The sequence below is a fragment of the Salmo salar genome, chromosome 16 (assembly GCF_965601325.2).
Source record: "Salmo salar chromosome 16, fSalSal1, whole genome shotgun sequence".
Lineage (NCBI taxonomy): Eukaryota > Metazoa > Chordata > Actinopteri > Salmoniformes > Salmonidae > Salmo > Salmo salar.
In genome coordinates, this window is record NC_138306.1 from 68,559,656 (window position 1) to 68,583,256 (window position 23,601).

The window sequence follows — 23,601 nt, forward strand, 5'->3', positions numbered from 1 at the left end:
TTTCTGTTTCCAGTCTCATGGCTGGAGGGTTGGGAGCTGTACCCAGGAGCTGCCCTTCATGTGTCAGAAGAAGGGAGAGGTGAACGAGTCTTCTACGGCAGGATGCCCTCCTGAAGGGGTAAGCATTGTTCCCCAGCCCCCACCTCCTCTTCCCAGGACACGCTGTACCTTGTCGAGCTCTTTTGATTGATTTCAAACAAACAACAAACGGCATCTAGCTGTAGGGTAACAGTTGAATAATTATTGATTTCATTTATTCATTTTGTTTACATTTCTTCCCCTTCCTGAAGGACTGGAGGAGGCATGGGAACTCGTGCTACAAAGTGGACTCTAAAGAAGTGTCGTTCAGGGACAGGTGTGATCTCACCATTAACAACAGGTACAGCCGGTCCATGTTTTCGCTTTCATTCCCCCTTTTAGCTCTTTCTTTTCCGGTCACTGTAAAGTAAACGCTGTGTTTCAGAGAAATTGCCTTGGAAGGGTGCCAAAACCCAACAGAATTCCACGTTAACTCTCAACACTCAGTGTGGTCTCACTAATTGTCTTGTTCCCTCTTGCAAGGTCCAAAGTGGTGCACTATATATAGGGAATAGGGGGCTATTTAGAACGCAAGGCTCAGTCGTTCTTCAACGTGTTCTCCACAGGTTTGAGCAGGCCTTCATCAATAGACTCCTTGCAGAAGAGATCAACGTAAAGAGCCAGTATTTCTGGACTGGCCTCCAGGACATAAAGACTACAGGGGAGTACCAGTGGGTCACTCAGGATGGCTCGGAAACCAACGTTGCATACACCAACTGGGGCGTGTTTGAACCAGGTTGGTCCCGACGGAGAAGTATTCTGTATTTGGGTGAGGGTTTAACCTTGTTGGGGTTTCAGTGGTGAGAAATGGAGAGAAACGAGTGATCGGTGTGCGTGAGTTACGTGTGTGTCTGTGTGTGTTACATACGTGTGTATGCGAGTTACTTACGTGTGTGTCTGTGTGTGTGTGTGTTTCAGCCCTAGCAGGGGGCTGTGCAGTGATATCCACAGCCAAGCCTCTGGGTAAATGGGTAGTAAAGAACTGCACCATGTTTAAAGCTGGCTCCATCTGTAAGAGAGACATCGCCGCTCCACAGCCCCTAGAGCCTGAGCCTGACCCTAACCTTCCCTGTCCTGATGGATGGACATCCAGGCCTGGCATTTCCTACTGCTACAAAGTATGTGTAGGCCTGTGTGTGTCCTTGAAATGAATTGACGCAGATCCAGTTTACTTCACTCACCAGCATGTGTCCACTCGCTGTGCCTTAGTGACCTTGTTGGTTTAAGTTACTGTGTCGTTGCACATTGAGGTCTCATGACGACCCGATTGCCGTATGTTAGTGTGTTACAACAACATTACCGTAGGGTCTTGGTGTGTTAGTATTGGTAACCATGGCAATGCTGTGCCAGGTGTTCCACGAGGAGAGGCTGAGTCGTAAGCGGTCCTGGGAGGAGGCAGAGAGGTTCTGTGAGGCCCTGGGGGCCCATCTGCCCAGCTTCAACCACCCACAGGAGATGAGAGCCCTGCACTATGTTATGAGAAACTCCATCAGGTAGGGGCCCTTGCGCACACACACACACACACACACACACACACACACACACACACACACACACACACACACATGCTACACACACCACTCACACACACACACAGACATGCTACACACTCTGCACACACCACTCACGCACACACTCTGCACACACCACTCACGCACACACTCTGCACCTACCACTTGCGCATATACTCACATGCACGCACACACGTCATTCTTTTGAACTCAGCGATAACACAAACTCAAATCACAATAGTCAGACTGGTCTAGCCCCCTCAACTAAACAATGCGAATGATGTAGGTATGTTTATAACCACATTCCAACAACAGCAGCTTAATGGCAGCTTTATGCAGTACACACCACACTGCCATATCTCTCATAGGTCAGAGCTTACACACCGCTCTAGATCCCACCACTGTAACTGTCACCAACACCCAACACAGTTACCACACACATCTGTGTTTTCAAATTCACACAGGATCATCGTCTTTATGCTACTGTGAGCTGATTCCAGTCAATAGTAACAAGTATGGTTCCTACCAGGACACACCCTGTCCTGCAATGCTCTGCAGGGGGAAGGTGCATTCACTAGCAACAACATACTTAAAACACTGGAAGAGTGTTTAAACACTGCCTTTTGAGCCCAAAAAATGATAATAAACCCCCCCCCCCAAAAAGATGTGAGATTGATATGTTTGTTAACAGTGTTTGTGTCCTGTCTGTCCCAGTGATGACCGGTTCTTCTGGGTGGGGCTGAACAGGAGAAACCCAGCTGCTGGTTCCTGGGAGTGGAGCGACAACAGGCCTGTGAGTAGAGGACAAAAACATTGTACCTCTGTGTGTAACTCCCGTAGAGATACTATAATAAGTAACCATTATGATAATATTACATGTCGTGATTCATCCGAAGGTGTCCATGGCCATTTTCCCCCAAGAGTTCCACGAGGATGATGAGTACAACCGTGGCTGCACAGCCTTTAAGGTGGGTTGGTTCAGATACTGGAATACGGCCTCAACAACTGCAGAGCAGCTGCTGGTTGGGTGGTCATGGCAGTTGTCACTACTTAAACCCGCCCTCATTCTGTGTTCATGTCAGCTTCTTCCTACATCACATGCTCCATTTTAGAGCTCCCTCTCACTACCTGTGAAGCATCTTTTGCACTGTCATTACAATCTGTCAGGCATTATCATCAGGGCCAGGAGTTTTACTATCTATAAAAGCCACTGGCCCCAGGGTACAGAAACAGTTTGGTGATGAATATCTGTCTACGGTTGTCATATCTCATGTCGATGTTGAAATGGTTTGTCCTCTTGAAACAAATGTCTCTTTCTCTTGTCTTTTACCAGACACTGAAAGGAACCTTTAAGAGTTTCTTTGTCTTCCTGATACATGAATTCCCTCCGCGGCCATTCTACGCCACCCCATTCCACTGTGACGTCAGGCTGGAGTGGGTCTGCCAGATCCCCCGTGGTAACCACACACACACACACACACACAGGCCATGTGATTGTAAACGTGTCCTAGCTCCTCCTTAGTTTCAACTGAAAAGTGTCTGCTTGACCCACGTTGAACCGGTTGGCCAACATAAACAGTCCTCTGTCCATTTTCACAAGAAACCCTATTTAGGAATCAGAGTTTGGGAATATGTTTGGTGACCTTTACACGTTCAATCTTGTTGTTAGTTGAAAATAACTGTTTGTTTGTTCATTTTGAAATAGGAAAAACTCCCGAGAACCCAGAGTGGTACAATCCTGGTAAGTCAATCAAATTTCAATTAAATATATTTATAAAGCCCTTTTTACATCAGCCGAGGTCACAAAGTGCTATACAGAAACCAAGCCTAAAACCCCAAACAGCAAGCAATGCAGATGTAGAAGCATTGTGGCTAGGAAGAACTCCCTAGAAAGGCAGGAACCTAGGAAGAAACCTAGAGAGGAACCAGGCTCTGAGGGGTGGCCAGTCCTGTTCTGGCTCTGCCGAGTGGAGATTATTATTATCTGACCCTGCTGGTCATCTATGAACGCTTGAACATCTTGGCCATGTACTCTTATAATCACATTGGTTGTAGAGGGTGCAACAGGTCAGCACCTCAGGAGTAAATGTCAGTTGGCTTTTCATAGGCGATCATTCAGAGTTAGAGACAGCAGGTGTGGTAGATAGAGTCGAAAACAGCAGGTCTGGGACAAGGTAGCCCATCCAGTGAACAGGTCAGGGATCCATAGCCGCAGGCAGAACAGTTGAAACCGGAGCAGCAGCACGGCCAGGTAGACAAGGGACAGCGAGGAGTCATCAGGCCAGGTAGTCCTGAGGCATGGTCCTAGGGCTCAGGTCCTCCGAGAGAAGAGAGAATTAGAGAGAGCATACTTAAATTCACACAGTACAACCGGATAAGACAGGAGAAATACTCCAGATATAACAGACTGACCCTAGCCCTCCGACACATAAACTATTGCAGCATAAATACTGGAGGCTGAGACAGGAGGGGTCGGGAGACACTGTGGCCCCGTCCGACGATGCCCCCGGACAGGGCCAACCAGGCAGGATATAACCCCACCCACTTTGCCAAAGCACAGTCCCCACACCACTAGAAGGATATCTTCAACCACCAACTTACTACCCTGAGACAAGGCAGAGTATAGCCCACGAAGATCAAACCCACGGCACGAACCAGAGGGGCGCCCCAACCCGACAGGAAGATCACGTCAATGACTCAACCCACTCAACTGACGCACCCCTTCTAGGGACGGCATGGAAGAGCAACAGTAAGTCAGTGACTCAGCCGCCGAAATAGGGTTAGAGGCAGAGAATCCCAGTGGAGAGAGGGGAACCGGCCAGGCAGAGACGGCAAGGGTGGTTCGTCGCTCCAGTGCCTTTTCTGTTCACCTTCACACCCCTGGGCCAGACTACACTCAATCATACAGTGCCTTGCAAAAGTATTCACTCCTTGGCATTTTCCTATTTTGTTGCATTACAACCTGTAATTTAAATAGATTTTTATTTGGATTTCATGTAATGGACATACACAAAATAGTCCAAATTGGTGAAGTGAAATGAAAAAAATGACTTGTTTCAAAAAATTTAAAAAAATTTAAAATGGAAAAGTGGTGCGTGCATATGTATTCACCCCCTTTGCTAAATAAGATCTGGTGCAACCAATTACCTTCAGAAGTCACATAATTAGTTAAAGTCCACCTGTGTGCAATCTGTGTCACATGATCTGTCACATGATCTCAGTATATATACACCTGTTCTGAAAGGCCCCAGAGTCTGTAACACTGCTAAGCAATGGGCACCACCAAGCAAGGGGCACCATGAAGAGCAAGGAGCTCTCCAAACAGGTCCGGGACAAAGTTGTGGAGAAGTACAGATCAGGGTTGGGTTATAAAAAAATATCCAAAACTTTGAACATTAAGCACCATTAATTCCATTAATAAAAAATGGAAAGAATATGGCACCACAACAAACCTGCCAAGAGAGGGCCGCCCACCAAAACTCACGAACCAGGCAAGGAGAGCATTAATCAGAGAGGCAACAAAGAGACCAAAGATAACCCTGAAGGAGCTGCAAAGCTCCACAGCAGAGATTGGAGTATCTGTCCATAGGACCACTTTAAGCCGTACACTTTACAGAGCTGGGCTTTACGGAAGAGTGGCCAGAAAAAAGCCATTACTTCAAGAAAAAAATAAGCAAACACGTTTGGTGTTCGCCAAAAGGCATGTGGGAGACTCCCCAAACATATGGAAGAAGGTACTCTGGTTAGATGAGACTAAAATTGAGCTTTTTGACCATCAAGGAAAATGCTATGTCTGGTGCAAACCCAACACCTCTCATCACCCAGAGAACACCATCCCCACAGTGAAGCATGGTGGTGGCAGCATCATGCTGTGGGTATGTTTTTCATCGGCAGGGACTGGGAAACTGGTGAGAATTGAAGGAATGATGGATGGTGCTAAATACATGGAAACCTGTTTCAGTCTTTAAGAGATTTGAGACTGGGACGGAGCAGGACAATGACCCTAAGCATACTGCTAAAGCAACACTCAAGTGCTTTAAGGGGAAACATTTAAATGTCTTGGAATGGCCTAGTCAAAGCTCAGACCTCAATTCAATTTATCATCTGTGGTATGACTTAAAGATTGCTGTACACCAGCGGAACCCATCCAACTTGAAGGAGCTGGAGCTGTTTTGCCTTGAAGAATGGACAAAAATCCCAATGGCTTGATATGCCAAGCTTATAGAGACATACCCTAAGAGACTTGCAGCTATAATTTGTGCAAAAGGTGGCTCTACAAAGTATTGAATTTGTGGGGGTGAATAGGTATGCACACTCAAGGTTTCAGTTTTTTTGTGTTATTTCATGTTTGTTTCACAATTTAAAAATATTTAGCATCTTCAAAGTGGTAGGCATGTTGTGTAAATCCAATGATACAAACCCCCAAAAAATCTATTTTAATTATACGTTGTAAGGCAACAAAATAGGAAAAATGCCAAGGGGGGGTGAATACCTTCGCAAGCCACTGTAGGACCTACTGAAGAGATGAGTCTTCAATGAAGACTTAAAGGTTGAGACCGAGTCTGCGTCTCTCACATGGATAGGCAGACCATTCCATAAAAATGGAGCTCTATAGGAGAAGCCCTGCCTCCAGCTGTTTGCTTAGAAATTCTAGGGACAATAAGGAGGCCTGGGTCTTGTGACCGTAGCATACGTGTAGGTATGTACGGCAGGACCAAATTGGAAAGATAGGTAGGAGCAAGCCCATGTAATGCTTTGTAGGTTAGCAGTAAAACCTTGAAATCAGCCATAGCCTTAACAGGAAGCCAGTGTAGAGAGGCTAACACTGGAGTAATATGATACAATTTTGGGGTTCTAGTCAAGATTCAAGCAGCCGTGTTTGGCACTAACTGAAGTTTATTTATCCGGGTAGCCGGAAAGTAGTCATTGCCGTAGTCTAACCTAGAAGTGACGAAAGCATAGATACGTTTTTCTGCATAGTTATTGGACAGAATGTTTCTGATTTTTGCCATGTTACGTAGATGGAAAAAAGCTGTCCTTGAAACAGTCTTGATATGTTCTTCAAAAGAGAGATCAGGGTTCAGAGTAACGCCGAGGTCCTTCACAGTTTTATTTGAGACGACTGTACAACCATCAAGATTAATTGTCAGATCCAACAGAAGATCTCTTTGTTTCTTGGGACCTAGAACTAGCATCTCTGTTTTGTCTGAGTTTAAAAGTAAAACATTTGCCGCCATCTACTTCATTTATGTCTGAATCACAGGCTTCCAGGGAGGGCAATTTTGGGGCTTCACCATGTTTCATCAAAATGTACAGCTGTGTATCGTCCGCATAGCAGTGAAAGTTAACATTATGTTTCCGAATGACATCACCAAGAGGTAAAATATATAGTGAAAACAGTAGGAACCTTGAGGAACACCGAAATGTACAATTGATTTGTCAGAGGACAAACCATCCACAGAGACAAACTGAAATGTTTCCGACAGATAAGCTCTAAACCAGGCCAGAACTTGTCCGTGTAGACCAATTTGGGTTTCCAATCTCTCCAAAAGAATGTGGTGATCAATGGTATCAAAAGCAGCACTAAGGTCTAGGAGCCTTGGTCTGACACCATTAAAAGGTAATTTACCACCTTCACGAGTGCAGTCTCAGTGCTATGATGGGGTCTAGAACCAGACTGAAGCTTTTCGTATACATTGTTTATCTTCAGGAAGGCAGGGAGTTGCTGCGCAACAGCTTTTCCAAAACATTTTGAGAGGAATGGGAGATTCAATATAGGCTGATAGGTTTTATATTTTCTGGGTCAAGGTTTGTCTTTTTCAAGAGGGGCTTTATTACTGCCACTTTTAGTGAGTTTGGTACACATCCGGTGGATAGTGACCCGTTTATTATGTTCAACATAGGAGGGCCAAGCACAGGAAGCTGCTCTTTCAGTAGTTAAGTTGGAATAGGGTCCAGTATGCAGCTTGAAGGTTTAGAGGCCATGACTATTTTCATCAATGTGTCAAGAGATATAGTATTAAGAAACTTGAGTGTCTCCCTTGATCCTAGGTCCTGGCAGTGTTGTGCAGACTCAGGACAACTGAGCTTTGGAGAAATATGCAGATTTAAAGAGAACTCTGTAATTTGTTTTCTAATGATCATGAGTTCATGAATTTATTACTGCTGAAGTGAAAGCCCTCCTCTCTTGGGGAATGCAGCATTTCAGTTAGCTTTGCGACAGTATCAAAAATACATTTTGGATTGTTCTTATTCTCCTCAATTAAGTTGGAAAAATAGGATGATCGAGCACCAGTGAGGGCTCTTCAATACTGCACGGTACTGTCTTTCCAAGCTAATCGGAAGACTTCCAGTTTGGTGTAGCGCCATTTCCATTGCAGTTTTCTGGAAGCTTGCTTCAGGACTCGGGTATTTTCTGTATACCAGGGAGCTAGGGTCATATGACAAATGTTTTTTGTTTTTAGGGGTGCGACTGCATCTAGGGTATTACGCAAGGTTACATTTAGTTCCTCAGCTAGGTGGTTAACCGATTTTTGTACTCTGACGTCCTTGGGTAGATGGAGGGAGTCTGGAAGGGCATCTAGGAATCTTAGGGTTGTCTGAGAATTTATAGCACGGCTTTTGATGATCCTTGATTGGGGTCTGAGCAGATTATTTGTTGCGATTGCAAACATAATAAAATGGTGGTCCGATAGTCCAGGATTTTGAGGAAAAACATTAAGATCCACAATATTTATTCCACGGGACAAAGCTACAGTTGAAGTCGGAAGTTTACATACACCTTAGCCTAATACATTTAAACTCAGTTTTTCACAATTCCTGACATTTAATCCTAGTAAAAATCCCCTGTCTTAGGTCAGTTAGGATCACCACTTTATTTTAAGAATGTGAAATGTCAGAATAATAGTAGAGAGAATGATTTATTTCAGCTTTTATCGTCACATTCCCAGTGGGTCAGAAGTTTACATACACTTAATTAGTATTTGGTAACATTGCCTTTAAATTGTTTAACTTGGGTCAAACGTTTCAGGTAGCCTTCCACAAGCTTCCCACAATAAGTTGGGTGAATTTTGGCCCATTCCTCCTGACAGAGCTGGTGTAACTGAGTCAGGTTTGTAGGCCTTCTTGCTCGCACACGCTTTTTCAGTTCTGCCCACAAATTTTCTATAGGATTGAGGTCAGGGCTTTGTGATGGCCACTCCAATACCTTGACTTTGTTGTCCTTAAGCCATTTTGCCACAACTTTGGAAGTATGCTTGGGGCCATTGTCCATTTGGAAGACCCATTTGCGACCAACCTTTAACTTCCTGACTGATGTCTTGAGATGTTGCTTCAATATATCGACATCATTTTCCTACCTCATGATGCCATCTATTTTGTGAAGTGCACCAGTCCCTCCTGCAGCAAAGCACCCCCACAACATGATGCTGCCACCCCTGTGCTTCATGGTTGGGATGGGGTTCTTCGGCTTGCAAGCCTCCCCCTTTTTCCTCCAAACATAACGATGGTCATAATGGCCCAACAGTTCTATTTTTGTTTCATCAGACCAGGGGACATTTCTCCAGAAAGTTCGATCTTTGTCCCAATGTGCAGTTGCAAACCATAGTCTGGCTTTTTTATGGCGGTTTTGGAGCAGTGGCTTCTTCCTTGCTGAGCGGCCTTTCAGGTTATGTCGATATAGGACTCGTATTACTGTGACTATAGATACTTGTGTACCTGTTTCCTCCAGCATCTTCACAAGGTCCTTTGCTGTTGTTCTGGGATTGATTTGCACTTTTCGCACCAAAGTACGTTCATCTCTAGGAGACAGAACGCGTCTCCTTCCTGAGCGGTATGACAGCTGCGTGGTCCCATGGTGTTTATACTTGCATACTATTGTTTGTACAGATGAACCTTCAGGTGTTTGGAAATTGCTCCCAAACTTGTGGAGGTCTACAATTTTTTTTTTCCTGAGGTCTTGGTTGATTTCTTTTGATTTTCCCATGATGTCAAGCAAAGAGGCCCTGAGTTTGAAGGTAGGCCTTGAAATACATCCACAGGTACACCTCCATTTGACTCAAATGATGTCAATTAGCCTATCAGAAGCTTCTAAAGCCATGACATCATTTTCTGGAATTTTCCAAGCTGTTTAAAGGCACAGTCAACTTTGTGTATGTAAACTTCTGAACCACTGGAATTGTGATACAGTGAATTATAAGTGAAATAATCTGTCTGTAAACAATTGTTGGAAAAATTACTTGTGTCAAGCACAAAGTAGATGTCCTGACCGACTTGCCAAAACTATAATTTGTTAATAAGAAATTTGTGGAGTGGTTGAAAAACGAGTTTTAATGACTCCAACCTAGGTGTATGTATACTTCCGACTTCAACTGTAGGTCCAGAGTATGACTGTGGCATTGAGTAGGTCCGGACACATGTTGGACAAAACCCACTGAGTCGATGATGGCTCCGAAAGCCTTTTGGAGTGGGTCTGTGGACTTTTCCATGTGAATATGAAAGTCACCAAAAATGTGAATATTATCTGCCATGCCTACAAGGTCCAATAGGAATTCAGGGAACTCAGTGAGGAACGCTGTATACAGCCCAGGAGGCCTGTAAACAGTAGCTATAAACAGTGATTGAGTAGGCTGCATAGATTTCATTTCTAGAAGCTCAAAAGATGAAGTCTTTTTTTCTTTTTTTGTAAATTGAAATTGGTCTTGTAAATGTTAGCAACACCTCCACCTTTGCGGGATGTGCGGGGGATATGGTCACTAGTGTAACCAGGAGAGGCCTCATTTAACACAGTAAATTCATTAGGCTTTAGCCATGTTTCAGTCAGGCCAATCACATCAAGATTATGATCAATGATTAGTTCATTGACTGTAACTGCCTTGGAAGTGAGGGATCTAACATTAAGTAGTCCTATTTTGAGACGTGAGATATCACAATCTCTTTCAATAATGACAGGAATGGAGGAGGTCTTTATTCTAGTGAGATTGCTAAGGCGAACACTGCCATGTTTAGTTTTGCCCATCCTAGATCGAGGCACAGACACGGTCTCAATGGGGATAGCTGAGCTGACTACACTGACTGTGCTAGTGGCAGACTCCACTAAGCTGGCAGGCTGGCTAACAACCTGCTGCCTGGCCTGCACCCTATCTCATTGTGGAGCTAGAGGAGTTAGAGCCCTGTCTATGTTGATAGATAAGATGAGAGTAACCCTCCAGCTTGGATGGAGTCTGTCACTCCTCAGCAGGCCAGGCTTGTTCCTGTTTGTGGGTGAGTGGTGGTGACATGTAGGTTTGGTAATATCTCTTGACTTTTTCTGATGAAATTATATACCAATGTATGATAAGCCATCAGTTAAGAAGTATGAGCTGAGTTTTTTTTATATATTGAGTACTAAAAATAGGATTTGAGAATAATGATATTGATCTGTTGCAGGTGGGCACCATGAGACGTCCATATTCATTGACGGTAACGAGTTCTGGTTTGTGACGGAACCAAAGCTGCCATTCGAGGAGGCTCGCTTGTACTGCAACAGCAACGGCAGCAAGCTGGCAGCACCACAAAGCACCAACGCAGCCATACAGATCCAGAATAATCTGCCACAGGTACAGAATAGTGCAATTACAGTACCGTGGTGGACACACCATACACCATAACTTTTTGCCAGACTGACTGTACGGTATAAATCTAGCTAGTATAAGAAACAGTTTAAAGCTGGAATCCATAATGGCGTGACTGCCACGTTTGTTTGCAATATTACAACCACAAAGAAGTTCCTTCCAACAACGAACACAGTTTTCCCCTGACATCATTGCACTTACAATAGAACAGTAGAATATGTACTGCAATTTCTCTTTTTAACCACGATGCTAGATGTTCCTCTCCTCCGTTTCATCAACAGAACAAAAACAATAACGTGCTGGGGGCGAACTGTGGCGCGGTTTGCTCTTATGCAGATTTCAGCTTTAAGGCTAGTATATCAACCCTGACTGTAATGGATATAGAGCGGTAATGGAGAGAAAGAAGGCCACTGAACAATCCTAATAAAATGAAGACAAGAGAGCAAGAGAGAGAGAGAGAGCAGCAGGGAGTGGGTTTGTTTTGTCCTTGTGTGTTTATTTATTAATTGACTTGTGACCTGATTGGGCAGATGCCAGCAGGGAAACAGAGCTGGTGGGTGGATATAAGAGACCCTGGACACTACTTCCCCATAAGGTGAGTCACGCGGTCACGTGGCAAGTCACACCTCACCAACCAACAACGAGCCTCCTGACACGGTCAGACAGCAACAGCAACACCCGTTCTAAAACACTGCCTCCAAAACGTGTCTTGAGATCAAAATTCAAGTCAAATATAAGTGATGTTATTGTGTGTGTTGGTTAGAATGAGAGTGAATGACTTTCTACTCCTGTCCTCTAGGTTATCCCTTATGCAAAACTACCATGCTAAGTTCCTGGGCAGGTGTACATCCATCAGTGACAAGAACATCTTCCCAGGTGAATGGAAACGTAACTACAGCACAAAGAGTAGTTGAAATCAAGTTCTTTCCTTTAGATCATGTAGAAAGGATTATAATGTCGGCTGTTGGTTACTATGACACTTCCCACTGTGCGCACACTGGTTGAATCAACGTTGGTTAACGTCATTTGTCAACGTATTGCGACGTGGAATCAACGTGGAAAATACATTGGATTTGAAAAAAGTAATCAACCAGTACTGTTTTCTTTTGATTTGAAACAGTGTTGTAAACATTGAAATTAGGGGAAAACTTCAAGAAATGTACTTAACCTGACTAACGTCAATCTAATTTCAAGACATGCTAACCTCTCCCTATTACAATAACAGGGGAGGTTCACATTTTTTCGGGGGTATGATACTTGTGCATCTAACTTTCTCACTCATCATTATTCACGATTCATTTAGGATTATCCGTAATCATGGTAGCATCCACATTAATGTAGAAGGGTTTTAGAAACCTAGTATATTCTTATTTACAATACAAGTGACTCCAAAATGACACAATACAATATTTATCATACATTTTATTGGGCACAAAATAATCTGACACAAATCCAAAACAAACAGCAAATGCATCCAACCAATTTGTGGAGTCATAAGCTTGATGTAGTCATTGCATGCAAGGAATATGGGACCAAATACTTAACATTTTGCTACTTTAATACACGTAAGTGAATTTGTCTCAATACTTTGGTCCCCTAAAATGGGGGGTGGACTATGTACAGAAACTGCTGTAATTTCTAAACGGTTCACCCGATATGGATGAAAATACCCTCAAGTTAAAGCTGACAGTCTGGCTTGAACCTCATAGTCATTGTATCATTTCAAATCCAAAGTGCTGGAGTACAGAGCCAAAACAACAACACAAATATGTTAGTCTCCGAATACTTTTGGAGCTGACTGTATGTTGTTCATTATATATAATAGGCCCTATATATACTATCCCAGTAGAAGATCTCCTTCAAATGTTGATATTTGGTTGCGTTCTCAATTCAATATCCAGTTTGTCTACAAATTAATTATTGATATGTTGGATTCACGTCTCCATCTCAACCAAAAATCTAACTTAAGAATACCAGGAAATTTCATTTAGTCCCATTCTTGAACTTAGATTTTTGGTTAAGATGGTGAAGTGAATCCAACATATTAACTTGTAGATTTAATTTGAAATCAACCAACCGTCCTTCATATACAACAAAATATCAAAAGGTAAAAGTCATGAATATCATGAATTTGGCATCGTATTTATAGAGCTAATGGTAACTACTTCTAAATGTGTTGTGTTTCCAAAGCTGAGCAGGGTACATAGAGGAAGGCATCTGGATGGTGGACTCGTTTTTCACTGAAGTGCATTACCCCACGTATACCAGTAGGAGTCACTGTTGAGGCAGACATTGTTAGACTGTGGCTTCACGTTTTATTTCAATACACATTTTTATTTAGCTTGACGTTGAAACATTGACGTTGATTCAAACATGCCATTTTACTATCAACATTGAAACAAGGTCAAATAAAATATGTCTAATCAAGTCTAAAATTCAACAATTTCAACCACCCAATATACTGTATATTGAATATATTATTGAAACATATTCTGTATGTTTTTATGTGGAATGTAACTCAATTTCAATGTATAAATAGTTCTGATGATTATGTCAATTAGATTGATGTAACAACCTGTTAGTCAGGTTAAGTACATTTATTTATACAGAACAAAAATATAAACCCAACATGCAACAATTTTAAAGATTTTACTGAGTTACAGTACATATTGAAATCAGTCAATTGAAATAAATTCATTAGGCCCCTAATCTATGGATTTCACATTTTTGTGAATATAAATATGCATCTGTTGGTCACAGATACCTTTAAAACTTCTTATGGCTTGAATCCCGTTAGCGGGATCGATATGTCGACAGCCAGTGAAAGTGCCTCAAGCAGCACAAGACATCTCCTTCGCATAGAGTTGATCAGGCCACTGTGTCCTGTGGAATGCTTCCCACTCCTCTTCAATGGCTGTACGAAGTTGCTGGATATTGTCAGGAACTGGAACACGCTGTTGGACACGTCAATCCAGAGCATCCCAAACATGCTCAATGGGTGATTTGTCTGGTGAGTATGCAGGCCATGGACGAACTGGGACATTATAAGCTTCCAGGAATTGTGTTCAGATCCTTGCGACATGGGGTAGTGCATTATCACGCTGAAACGAGGTGATGGCGGATGATGATGAATGGCACGACAATGGGCCTCAGGATCTTGTCAAGGTATCTCTTTGCGTTCAAATTGCTATCGATAAAATGCAATTGTGTTTGTTGTCCGTAGCGTATTCCTGCCCATACCATAACCCCACGACACCATGGGGCACTCTGTTCACAACACTGACATCAGCAAACTGCTCGCCCACACAATGCCATACACGTGGTCTGCATTTGTGAGGCCGGTTGGACGTACTGCCAAATTTTATAAAACGACGTTGGAGACGGCTTATGGTAGAGAAATGAACATTAAATTATCGGGCAACAGCTCTAGTGGACATTCCTGCCGTCAGCATGCCAATTGCACACCCCCTTAAAAGTTGAGACATCTGTGGCATTGTGTTGTGTGATAAAACTACACATTTTAGAGTGGCCTTTTATTGTCCCCAGCACAAGGTGCACCTGTGTAATGATCATGCTGTTTGATCAGCTTCTTGATGCCACACCTGTCAGGTGGATGGATTATCTTGGCAAAGGAGAAATGCTCACTAACAGGGATGTAAACAAATTTGTGCACACCATTTTAGAGAAATAAGCTTTTTTTGTGTGTATGGAACATTTCTGGGATCTTTTATTTCTGCTCATGAAACATGGGACCAACACTTACATGTTGCGTTTATATTTTTGTTCAGTTTAAGTTTTACCCTAATTTCAATGTTTACAATGCTGGTTGAAAATATATGAAAATAGTACCGGTTTGACAACTTTATTCATTTTCAATTGACACATTACGTTGAAACAATGTTGATTCAACCAATGTGTGCCCAGTGGGTTGTTACCTTTTATGGTTCAAATGTGACCGGTCACACACACTCACTCAGACACACTCCTGCCCCTCCAGAGTACGAGTACAGCTGTGAGCTGCAGCTGCCATTCGTGTGTGAGAGACACAATACCACGGCTATAGAGACCCACCCTGGAGACCCTCACCCCGATGGTCTGCCCTGTGAGAACGGCTATTTACGCTTCAGGGACAAGGTCAGTCTGTCGTACACACACACACACACACACTGGAGACTGTCATATAGTAACAGCTGAAATGGAGTGAATGGAACGGTATAAAACACATGGAAACCAGTTGTGATACTGTTTAATTCGTTCCATTCCAGCCATAACAATGAGCCCGTCCTCTGATTTAGTCTACATACAGGTACATTCTGTGTAAGCCAGAGTGGGTGTGGTATATGGCCAATATACCACAAGTAAGGGCTGTTCTAAAGCACAACGCAGAGTGCCTGGATACAGCCCTTAGCCGGGGTATATTGGCCATATACCACAAACCCCCGAGGTGCCTTATGGGTATTATAAACTGGTCACCAATGTAATTAGAGCAGTAAAAATACATGTTTTGTCATACCCGTGGTTTACGGTCTGAAATACCACGACTGTCAGCCAATCAGCATTCAGGGCTCAAACCACCCAGTTTCTAATAATTGTTATTGAATGTTGTCGTTGCCTTTTCCAGTGCTACGTGGTGATCAGTCCTCTGTACGTTACTTTTCAACACGCCAACGAGCAGTGTCAGTCGATGAGAGGAACTTTACTTACTATTACAGACCAAGTTGAACAGGGTGAGTAGTAATCCTTCTAGTAGATATCTTTTACCTATCTGTCTTTTTATTCCTCACGTTTGTCAATGGACAACCTTCCATTCTCCTAGAGATGACCAATGATTGATGTCCCTTCAATGTTAGTCTTAACCGGCGGTTGTTGACTAGTTGCGCCTATCTGTTTGTTGTGGTCAGACTTTGTGACCTCCATGTTGCCGGAGCAGCCCCGTAAGACATGGATTGGCCTGAAGCTCAAACAGCAGGTCCCAGAGTGGGTGGATAAGTCCACAGTCTCCTACCTCAACTTTAACCCCCTGCTTCACGGCCTACTCAGGTCCATACTCGTCAACGTGAGTTCCCACTCACTTCACTTCTCAATTCTATTCAGCGAGGCCACAGGGATCAGTGGGCTATGAGTTGAGTTATAACTTATAATTCCATTAAACCCCAGGTAGCATGTACAGTAAACATACCTCTTTTAACGTTCAACTGAAACCATAGAATATTTTTACTGTAAAAATAGCAGGTATACTCCCCTCATAGGGCAGTTGGTTAGAATCAGGGGTGAAAGTAAGCCAGAATAGTGGGGTACCCCATACCGGTAAAACATGACAATAATTAAAACAGATTTTAGGGAAACTGTAGGCGTTATTTATCGTTGCCGCACGCGAGTTGCATGAAAAATGTGTGAATAGACTTGAAAATGTGTGGAATACGCTCAAAATGCGATGCGGTTCGATGATAACACTGACATTTTGCCATGGCAGAGATGAGTGGCCGAGACCCGCGCGGACAGCAGTGTGCGCATCAATTCAGGTTACAAGACTTGTGTAGGCCTAATGGATGACAATCATAAAATGTCATTCACAACATTTGTGTTTTGTAAGTGGTCTCTTTGCATTTATCAAATGGCACTGTATGAATGCCAGAATATAAGTCGCACAATAGTTGGAATAGTAGCTGTCTGGACACTGACTGTAGGCCCCACATGTAGCCTATTATAATATTAACTGATGCAGAATTAAGCTTTCCTCGCAGCAAAATTATAGACCAAATGTTTATTTTGTCTCAGGAACAGGAGGGGAGAAATATGATTTCTTTCTTTCAGCATTTTGAGAGAATGAGAAATCTGTTGTAGCCTAAACGTGCAATTTCTTACAGCAATATAAAAGCTTTTAAACCACATAACATATGCATCCAAGATGAACTCAGATACTATCAGAAACATGTTGGATCGTTTTCACAGCTTTTAACTTCCTGAAAACGGGTCAAACTGATGTCATTTGGAAATCTCCCGGGTCGCTAAACGTCCACGTGAGAAAAACTCAAGAGAGAACTTTACTGATGTCAACTAGATTGTTGATGATGCATCGATCATTCTATCGATTTATGACATCATTCTGGTGAGCAAGGCTTTATTTAGTCTTCCAAACAATCATCAAGTAATGACAAGAGAAGCTGCATGTATCTAATTATGGAACAAGTGGACGAACAAATAGTAAGCCAAATGTCGGAAATTCTAAGGAGAAAAATATCTGCGTGAGGCATAAATGTTTTATCATTTTTTTTGCACCCTGTCGTTCCACCGTCCCTGAGTAACGTGCTCAGGTAGCCTACATGAGCCTTTTTGAAGCAATTGTTTGAAAATCAGATGGAAATATGACTGGTTATGTTTATGTCACATTAAAAGGTACGCTAATACATTTTGAAAAGTTAAGACGACAAATCTTGACTATAAGGCCCATAAAGATCCTATTAAATGAATAGGGATTCTATATGTAAATTCATGATTAGGCCCATAAAGATCCTATTAAATGAATAGGGATTCTATATGTAAATTCATGATTAGGCCCATAAAGATCCTATTAAATGAATAGGGATTCTATATGTAAATTCATGATTAGGCCCATAAAAAAAATCAAAATAAACGCGTTCACCGATAGGTGGTCTCCATACCGGGAAGAAATACAATGTACTTTAACCACTGGTAAGAGTGTGTGCAGGTAGTCTTTTTAAACAAATGATGGAACTACATAAACATTACTATGATGGACTATACTAAATACCAGTCTCTAAAAATATGTTCCACATCTGTTTCAAAGTTCAAGGTCATCATAACCTAGAACTAACTCTCTGTGTCCCTGTTGTTGTTGTGTCTGTCTGCAGCTTCATGACCCAGAGAGCATGGAGCTGTGTGTCTTCATGTTCAACGACCCCAGCTCTGCTATGATGGGCTCCTGGGACTACACCTCCTGCTCTGACCAGCAGCATGTGGCCATCTGCCAGCACTACGCAGGTACACCACCGCTACCTAGCAGCAGAGGGCACCAAACACAACCAATTATCTGTGCTCATCTTGTCCGTGTTGGTGAAAGAATGGATGATGTGGGGACTCTACAGTCAGAAGGCTTGTGATAGAAAGACTCTTGATATTAAGTGTATGAAGTAGACTGATATCATTGATAGTTGTTACTTGATATTGCTACTGTTTTGTGGAGTAGAAATTGAGCATATCAAATAGGGTTTGAACCCTCGTCTGACCCCTTTTAAAATCCCTCTCATGTTCTCAGACAAGCCAGAGGAGCCCCAGTTCCAGTTGGAGCCATTCCAGGTCAACAACCACACCTTTAAGCTGCTTCAGAAGAACATGACGTGGTACGAGGCTCTGGAGGAGTGCAGGAACCAGAACATGGACCTGGCCAGCGTAGCCGACACCCTGCAGCAGTCGGTCCTCACCGTGCACGTCACCCGCGCACGCAGCCCCATGTGGATCGGCCTCTTCAGCGAAAAAGTAAGTGGCTATAGCTCTTCACCCTAACCCGTTGCTGTTGGCAGATCTAAAAGAAAGGGATGGGGTTTAAGGCAATATGGCAAAGCAAACAACCCGTAGCCCATTGGGAGGCTAGGTGGAGCCGTCACCATGTAGAATAGGTCACACCCATCCTGTTCCTTCAGTTCTGCAATCACTGAAGGATAGTGGCTGATTTCATAATGACGATTTCACAGATTCTACAGTGCAGTTGAGTTAGTTCTTAATTGACTTGCTGGTTAAATGAATAAGGAACTTAGCGTTTTGTATTGTCAGGATGGTGTCCACTACAACTGGATAGACCACAGTCACACGGTGTTTAGTCGGTGGTCCTCAGAACCCACCGTTGGACACTGTGTCTTCCTGGACACGGACGGCTTCTGGAAGGCTACAGAGTGTATGGAACAGTTGGCAGGGGCTATCTGCCATGTTCCACACGGTAAGACAGTAATACAGTGGCTCAGTTGGTAAGAACTGGGGTTTTGTAATGTAATGGTCGCAGGTTCAATTCCCATAAGGATCACATACCAAAAGTGTAAGCACTTTGGATACAATTGTCTGTTAAGTGGCATAATTAAAACAAGACTGGAGGAAAATCAACCAAGCACTCTCCTCAGACAGCAACTCTGTTTTTTTTTTAATGAATGAACACTTTCAATGTTTCCAGAAGAGAATGTCACCACCCATGAGGACAACGCTGTGAACTGTCCTCACAAGAGCGGCGGACCAAACTGGATCCCCTTCAAGAACAACTGCTACACCTTCCAACTGGCATCGTCCAGATGGGAAGAGTTTGACAAGGGCCAGATACTTCAGACGTGCAAGAAACTGGGTAAGGAGCAAGGACACCGTTTGGCACAAACATCAGTCAGGAACCATTTGTACTGTGAAGAACTCCATAAACAAGATGCATATTAGAAACATGTCTTATAGTCTCAATTAGAAATGCGAAAAGAGGGAGCGCTGCTTTGGCATCAAATATAAAGACAAAGAGAGATGCCCATTGGAGAACGGGGTACAATTTATAGCAACCATATGAAGTTGCAGCTGTGTGAAAACATCATACTTCCAAAAATCCAAGGCATTCTCTCTTGTGGAAAAGTTTTTCAAAATCCTTCATTTTAGCAGCTATTGCATAGCAAAACATTCAAACTCACCGACGTGTATTGCTCACCGGCCTTCTTCGGGCTTCACAGGTGCATAGTAGTGACAGGTGAAATGAATGACCAGAAATTAAGGGCCGTGGATAATATTAACCAATAGATAAAGAGGAAATAATACCCCCCCCCCCCCCCCCCCCCCCCCCAAAATATAATAATACAAGTAAATCAATCAATTATAACTATAGGCCAATACAATGTTTCACACAAATAAACAACTCAAGATTACTAAAAAATATATAGGAGCAAAATCTATTTCCTGAAAGACAGTAGCTTTGAGTGTGTGTATCCAGAAAGTAAAAGACACTGAAGCCTGTAATCTCCCCTCTTGTTGATGGATATCACCTCTATGGCCATGGCTTTAAGCAAGTCCGGGCTACCATGGCCGGCTTGTTGGTAATGCACGGCCGTGGGGCAATTGTCATTCACTGTTTTGATGGCATATTTATGTTTTGCCAGTCTGTCTTTTAGCATCCTTTTTGTGCGACTAATATAAAAAAAAAACACATGGGCACTCCAACCTATAAACAACAAACACAGGGTTGCAATTCACAAAAGATTGGATTTGGTATGTTATTTTCTTGTGTCATTGAACGTCTTGTTTTTTTAAATGTTGGGGCGGTGGTTGCAGTGTCCGCACAGAAAGGTGCCAGTGGGTTTGGAAAGCCAGTTGGCTTTGACTGTGGGGGGAGTTTATGTGACTGCACCAGCTTCTCCTTTCGGGTTGGCGCGCGTCTAGAAGAAAAGCATAGAAGCTCAGTAAAAACTTCACCTAATGCAGGGTCACTTTCTATGTTACTCCAATTCTGTTTGATGATATTCTTTATTTGAGATGCCTCTGCTGTACTGGGTAACAAAATAGATTTGGTTTGACTTTTGGGGCCTTTGTTATTGTCTGAGCATATTTTCTCTTTCCAAGGCCTCTGTGTGGAGCTGTAGCAGTTCATTTCCAGATGATCGAAACAGCAAAATTATGTCACCTGTATCTTCCGTACCGCATGATTTTTATCAAAAAATGGATTAAGAGGATAAAAAAAAAATGTCTCCAACCATAGTCCTAAAAACACATTTGCGTAGTTGGGTGCAAAACAGGCGGCCATTACTGTCTATTTGACTTGTCTGTAGAGTTGGTCCTGAAAAAGAACGTTATTGTTTAGTGCCCGCTCTGTTAGAGAAAGTCTGGGGGTGCGCTTCCCTCTGGCCTGAGTTGAAGATGGTGTTTTAGAGCCTCGAGACCCACACTGTTTACTAAACTCAGCAAAAAAAGAAACGTCCCTTTTTCAGGACCCTGTCTTTCAAAGATAATTAGTAAAAATCCAAATAACTTCACAGATCTTCATTGTAAAGGGTTTAAACTCTGTTTCCCATGCTTGTTCAATGAACCATAAACAATTAATGAACATGCACCTGTGGAACGGTCGCTAAGACACTAACAGCTTACAGACGGTAGGCAATTAAGGTCACAGTTAGGAAAACTTAGGACACTAAAGAGGCCTTTCTACTGACTCTGAAAAACACCAAAAGAAAGATGCCCAGGGTCCCTGCTCATCTGCGTGAACGTGCCTTAGGCATGCTGCAAGGAGGCATGAGGACTGCAGATGTGGCCAGGGCAATGAATTGCAATGTCCGTACTGTGAGATGCCTAAGACAGCGCTACAGGGAGACAGGACGGACAGCTGATCATCCTCGCAGTGGCAGACCACGTGTAACAACACCTGCACAGGATTGGTACATCCGAACATCACACCTGCAGGACAGGTACATGATGGCAACAACAACTGCCCGAGTTACACCTGAAACGCACAATCCCTCCATCAGTGCTCAGACTGTCCGCAATAGGCTGAGAGAGGCTGGACTGAGGGCTTGTAGGACTGTTGTAAGGCAGGTCCTCACCAGACATCACTGGCATCAACGTCGCCTATGGGCACAAACCCACCGTCGCTGGACGAATCACGGTTTTGTCTCACCAGGGGTGATGGTCGGATTCGCGTTTATCGTCGAAGGAATGAGCGTAACACCGAGGCCTGTACTCTGGAGCGGGATCGATTTGGAGGTGGAGGGTCCGTCATGGTCTGGGGCAGTGTGTCACAGCATCATCGGACTGAGCTTGTTGTCATTGCAGGCAATCTCAACACTGTGCGTTACAGGGAAGACATCCTCCTCCCTCATGTGGTACCCTTCTTGCAGGCTCATCCTGACATGATCCTCCAGAATGACAATGCCACCAGCCATACTGCTCGTTCTGTGCGTGATTTCCTGCAAGACAGGAATGTCATTGTTCTGCCATGGCCAGCGAAGTTCCCGGATCTCAATCCCATTGAGCACGTCTGGGACCTGTTGGATTGGAGGGTGAGGGCTAGGGCCGTTCCCCCCAAAGAATGTCTGTGAACTTGCAGGTGCCTTGGTGGAAGAGTGGGGTAACATCTCACAGCAAGAACTGGCAAATCTGGTGCAGTCCATGAGGAGGAGATGCACTGCAGTACTTAATGCAGCTGGTGGCCACACCAGATACTGACTGTTACTTTTGATTTTGAGGGACACATTATTTTGAGGGACACGTTATTCCATTTCTGTTAGTTACGTCTGTGGAACTTGTTCAGTTTATGTCTCAGTTGTTGAATCTTGTTATGTTCATACAAATATTTACACATGTGTTACGTCCTGACCAGTAATAGGGGTTATTTGTTATTATAGTTTGGTCAGGGTGTGGCAGGGGTTGTTTGTTTCATGTGGTTTGGGCTATGTATTTAGGTAGAGGGGTGTTTGGTTTATGTGGTTCGGGGTTTGTTAGTCTATGTTCTATGTTAGTATATTTTCTATGTTCTATCAAGTCTTTTGTATTTCTGTGTAGTTAATTGGGGTTGGACCTTCAATTGGAGGCAGCTGGTTATTGTTGCCTCTGATTGAAGGTCCTATAATTAGGAGTTTGTTTTCATGGTTTTTTTGTGGGAGATTGTGCTGTGTATAGCTTTGTGCCTTACCGGCCTGTTATTCGTCGTTGTGTTTTGTATACGTGTTTGTTTTGGGTTTTTCCTTCTTTGTCCGTAATAAAGAAGATGAGTGTACATATTCCCGCTGCGTCTTGGTCTTTACCCTACGACAACCGTGACAACATGTTAAATTTGCTGAAAATAAGTTGAGTTGAGAGGAAGTTTCTTTTTTTGCTGAGTTCATATCCCAAATGTCAGAGACATTCTATGGGAAGAGAGACTGCAGATTCTTTCAAACAATTGTATTATAAGATTTGCAAAAATGAAGCAGTCAACCATCACTAAGAATAGTCAGAGTTGAAATCTCAACGGACAGAGTTGTCTCTCAGCATTTATAGAAAAGTCCGACCTCTTTGTCTATGTGGCAGTTAGCAGATGTGTGCAAACAGGGGTGGGGAACATAGTGTATAAAAGGCGTTTAGCTTGTCTGTGTAGATTAAGATAGCTGACGTTGACCACCATTGTCTGTTCCTTTCTGCATGTTTCCATGGAGAGGAGTTCCTACAGACAGTACAAACGGGATGTCACATACTGCAGTCGCACCCGGCTCTTATCTGTACACCCAGAGTTATAACTAAGTCACACAAGACAACAAGCCTGCATCAGGGAAAAAAAATACTAGCATAAAACAATGGACAATTCTCTAAGTAAAAAACAGCATAGTATGTTTCATTTTGTAATTTTCCGCGACATGTTTCATATTTTCCACGGGATTACAAGTTGCAGTTCTTGACAC

At 43.2% G+C, this 23,601-nt stretch overlaps 1 protein-coding gene across 1 annotated transcript in view; it reads left to right on the plus strand.

The window, feature by feature from the left end:
• LOC106574232 (lymphocyte antigen 75) overlaps positions 1 to 23,601 on the plus strand; it is a 42,192-nt gene that overhangs the window by 10,599 nt on the left and 7,992 nt on the right. Inside the window, exons 8-26 of the mRNA XM_045697621.2 lie at positions 14 to 118; positions 291 to 379; positions 645 to 814; positions 997 to 1,196; positions 1,429 to 1,571; positions 2,304 to 2,382; positions 2,486 to 2,557; positions 2,923 to 3,046; positions 3,295 to 3,330; positions 11,016 to 11,185; positions 11,731 to 11,795; positions 12,000 to 12,076; positions 15,198 to 15,334; positions 15,822 to 15,927; positions 16,102 to 16,256; positions 18,073 to 18,202; positions 18,477 to 18,697; positions 18,992 to 19,154; positions 19,383 to 19,547. Of these exons, the coding sequence (XP_045553577.1) occupies positions 14 to 118; positions 291 to 379; positions 645 to 814; positions 997 to 1,196; positions 1,429 to 1,571; positions 2,304 to 2,382; positions 2,486 to 2,557; positions 2,923 to 3,046; positions 3,295 to 3,330; positions 11,016 to 11,185; positions 11,731 to 11,795; positions 12,000 to 12,076; positions 15,198 to 15,334; positions 15,822 to 15,927; positions 16,102 to 16,256; positions 18,073 to 18,202; positions 18,477 to 18,697; positions 18,992 to 19,154; positions 19,383 to 19,547 (2,407 nt within the window). The remainder of the gene's footprint in view (positions 1 to 13; positions 119 to 290; positions 380 to 644; positions 815 to 996; positions 1,197 to 1,428; positions 1,572 to 2,303; positions 2,383 to 2,485; positions 2,558 to 2,922; positions 3,047 to 3,294; positions 3,331 to 11,015; positions 11,186 to 11,730; positions 11,796 to 11,999; positions 12,077 to 15,197; positions 15,335 to 15,821; positions 15,928 to 16,101; positions 16,257 to 18,072; positions 18,203 to 18,476; positions 18,698 to 18,991; positions 19,155 to 19,382; positions 19,548 to 23,601) is intronic.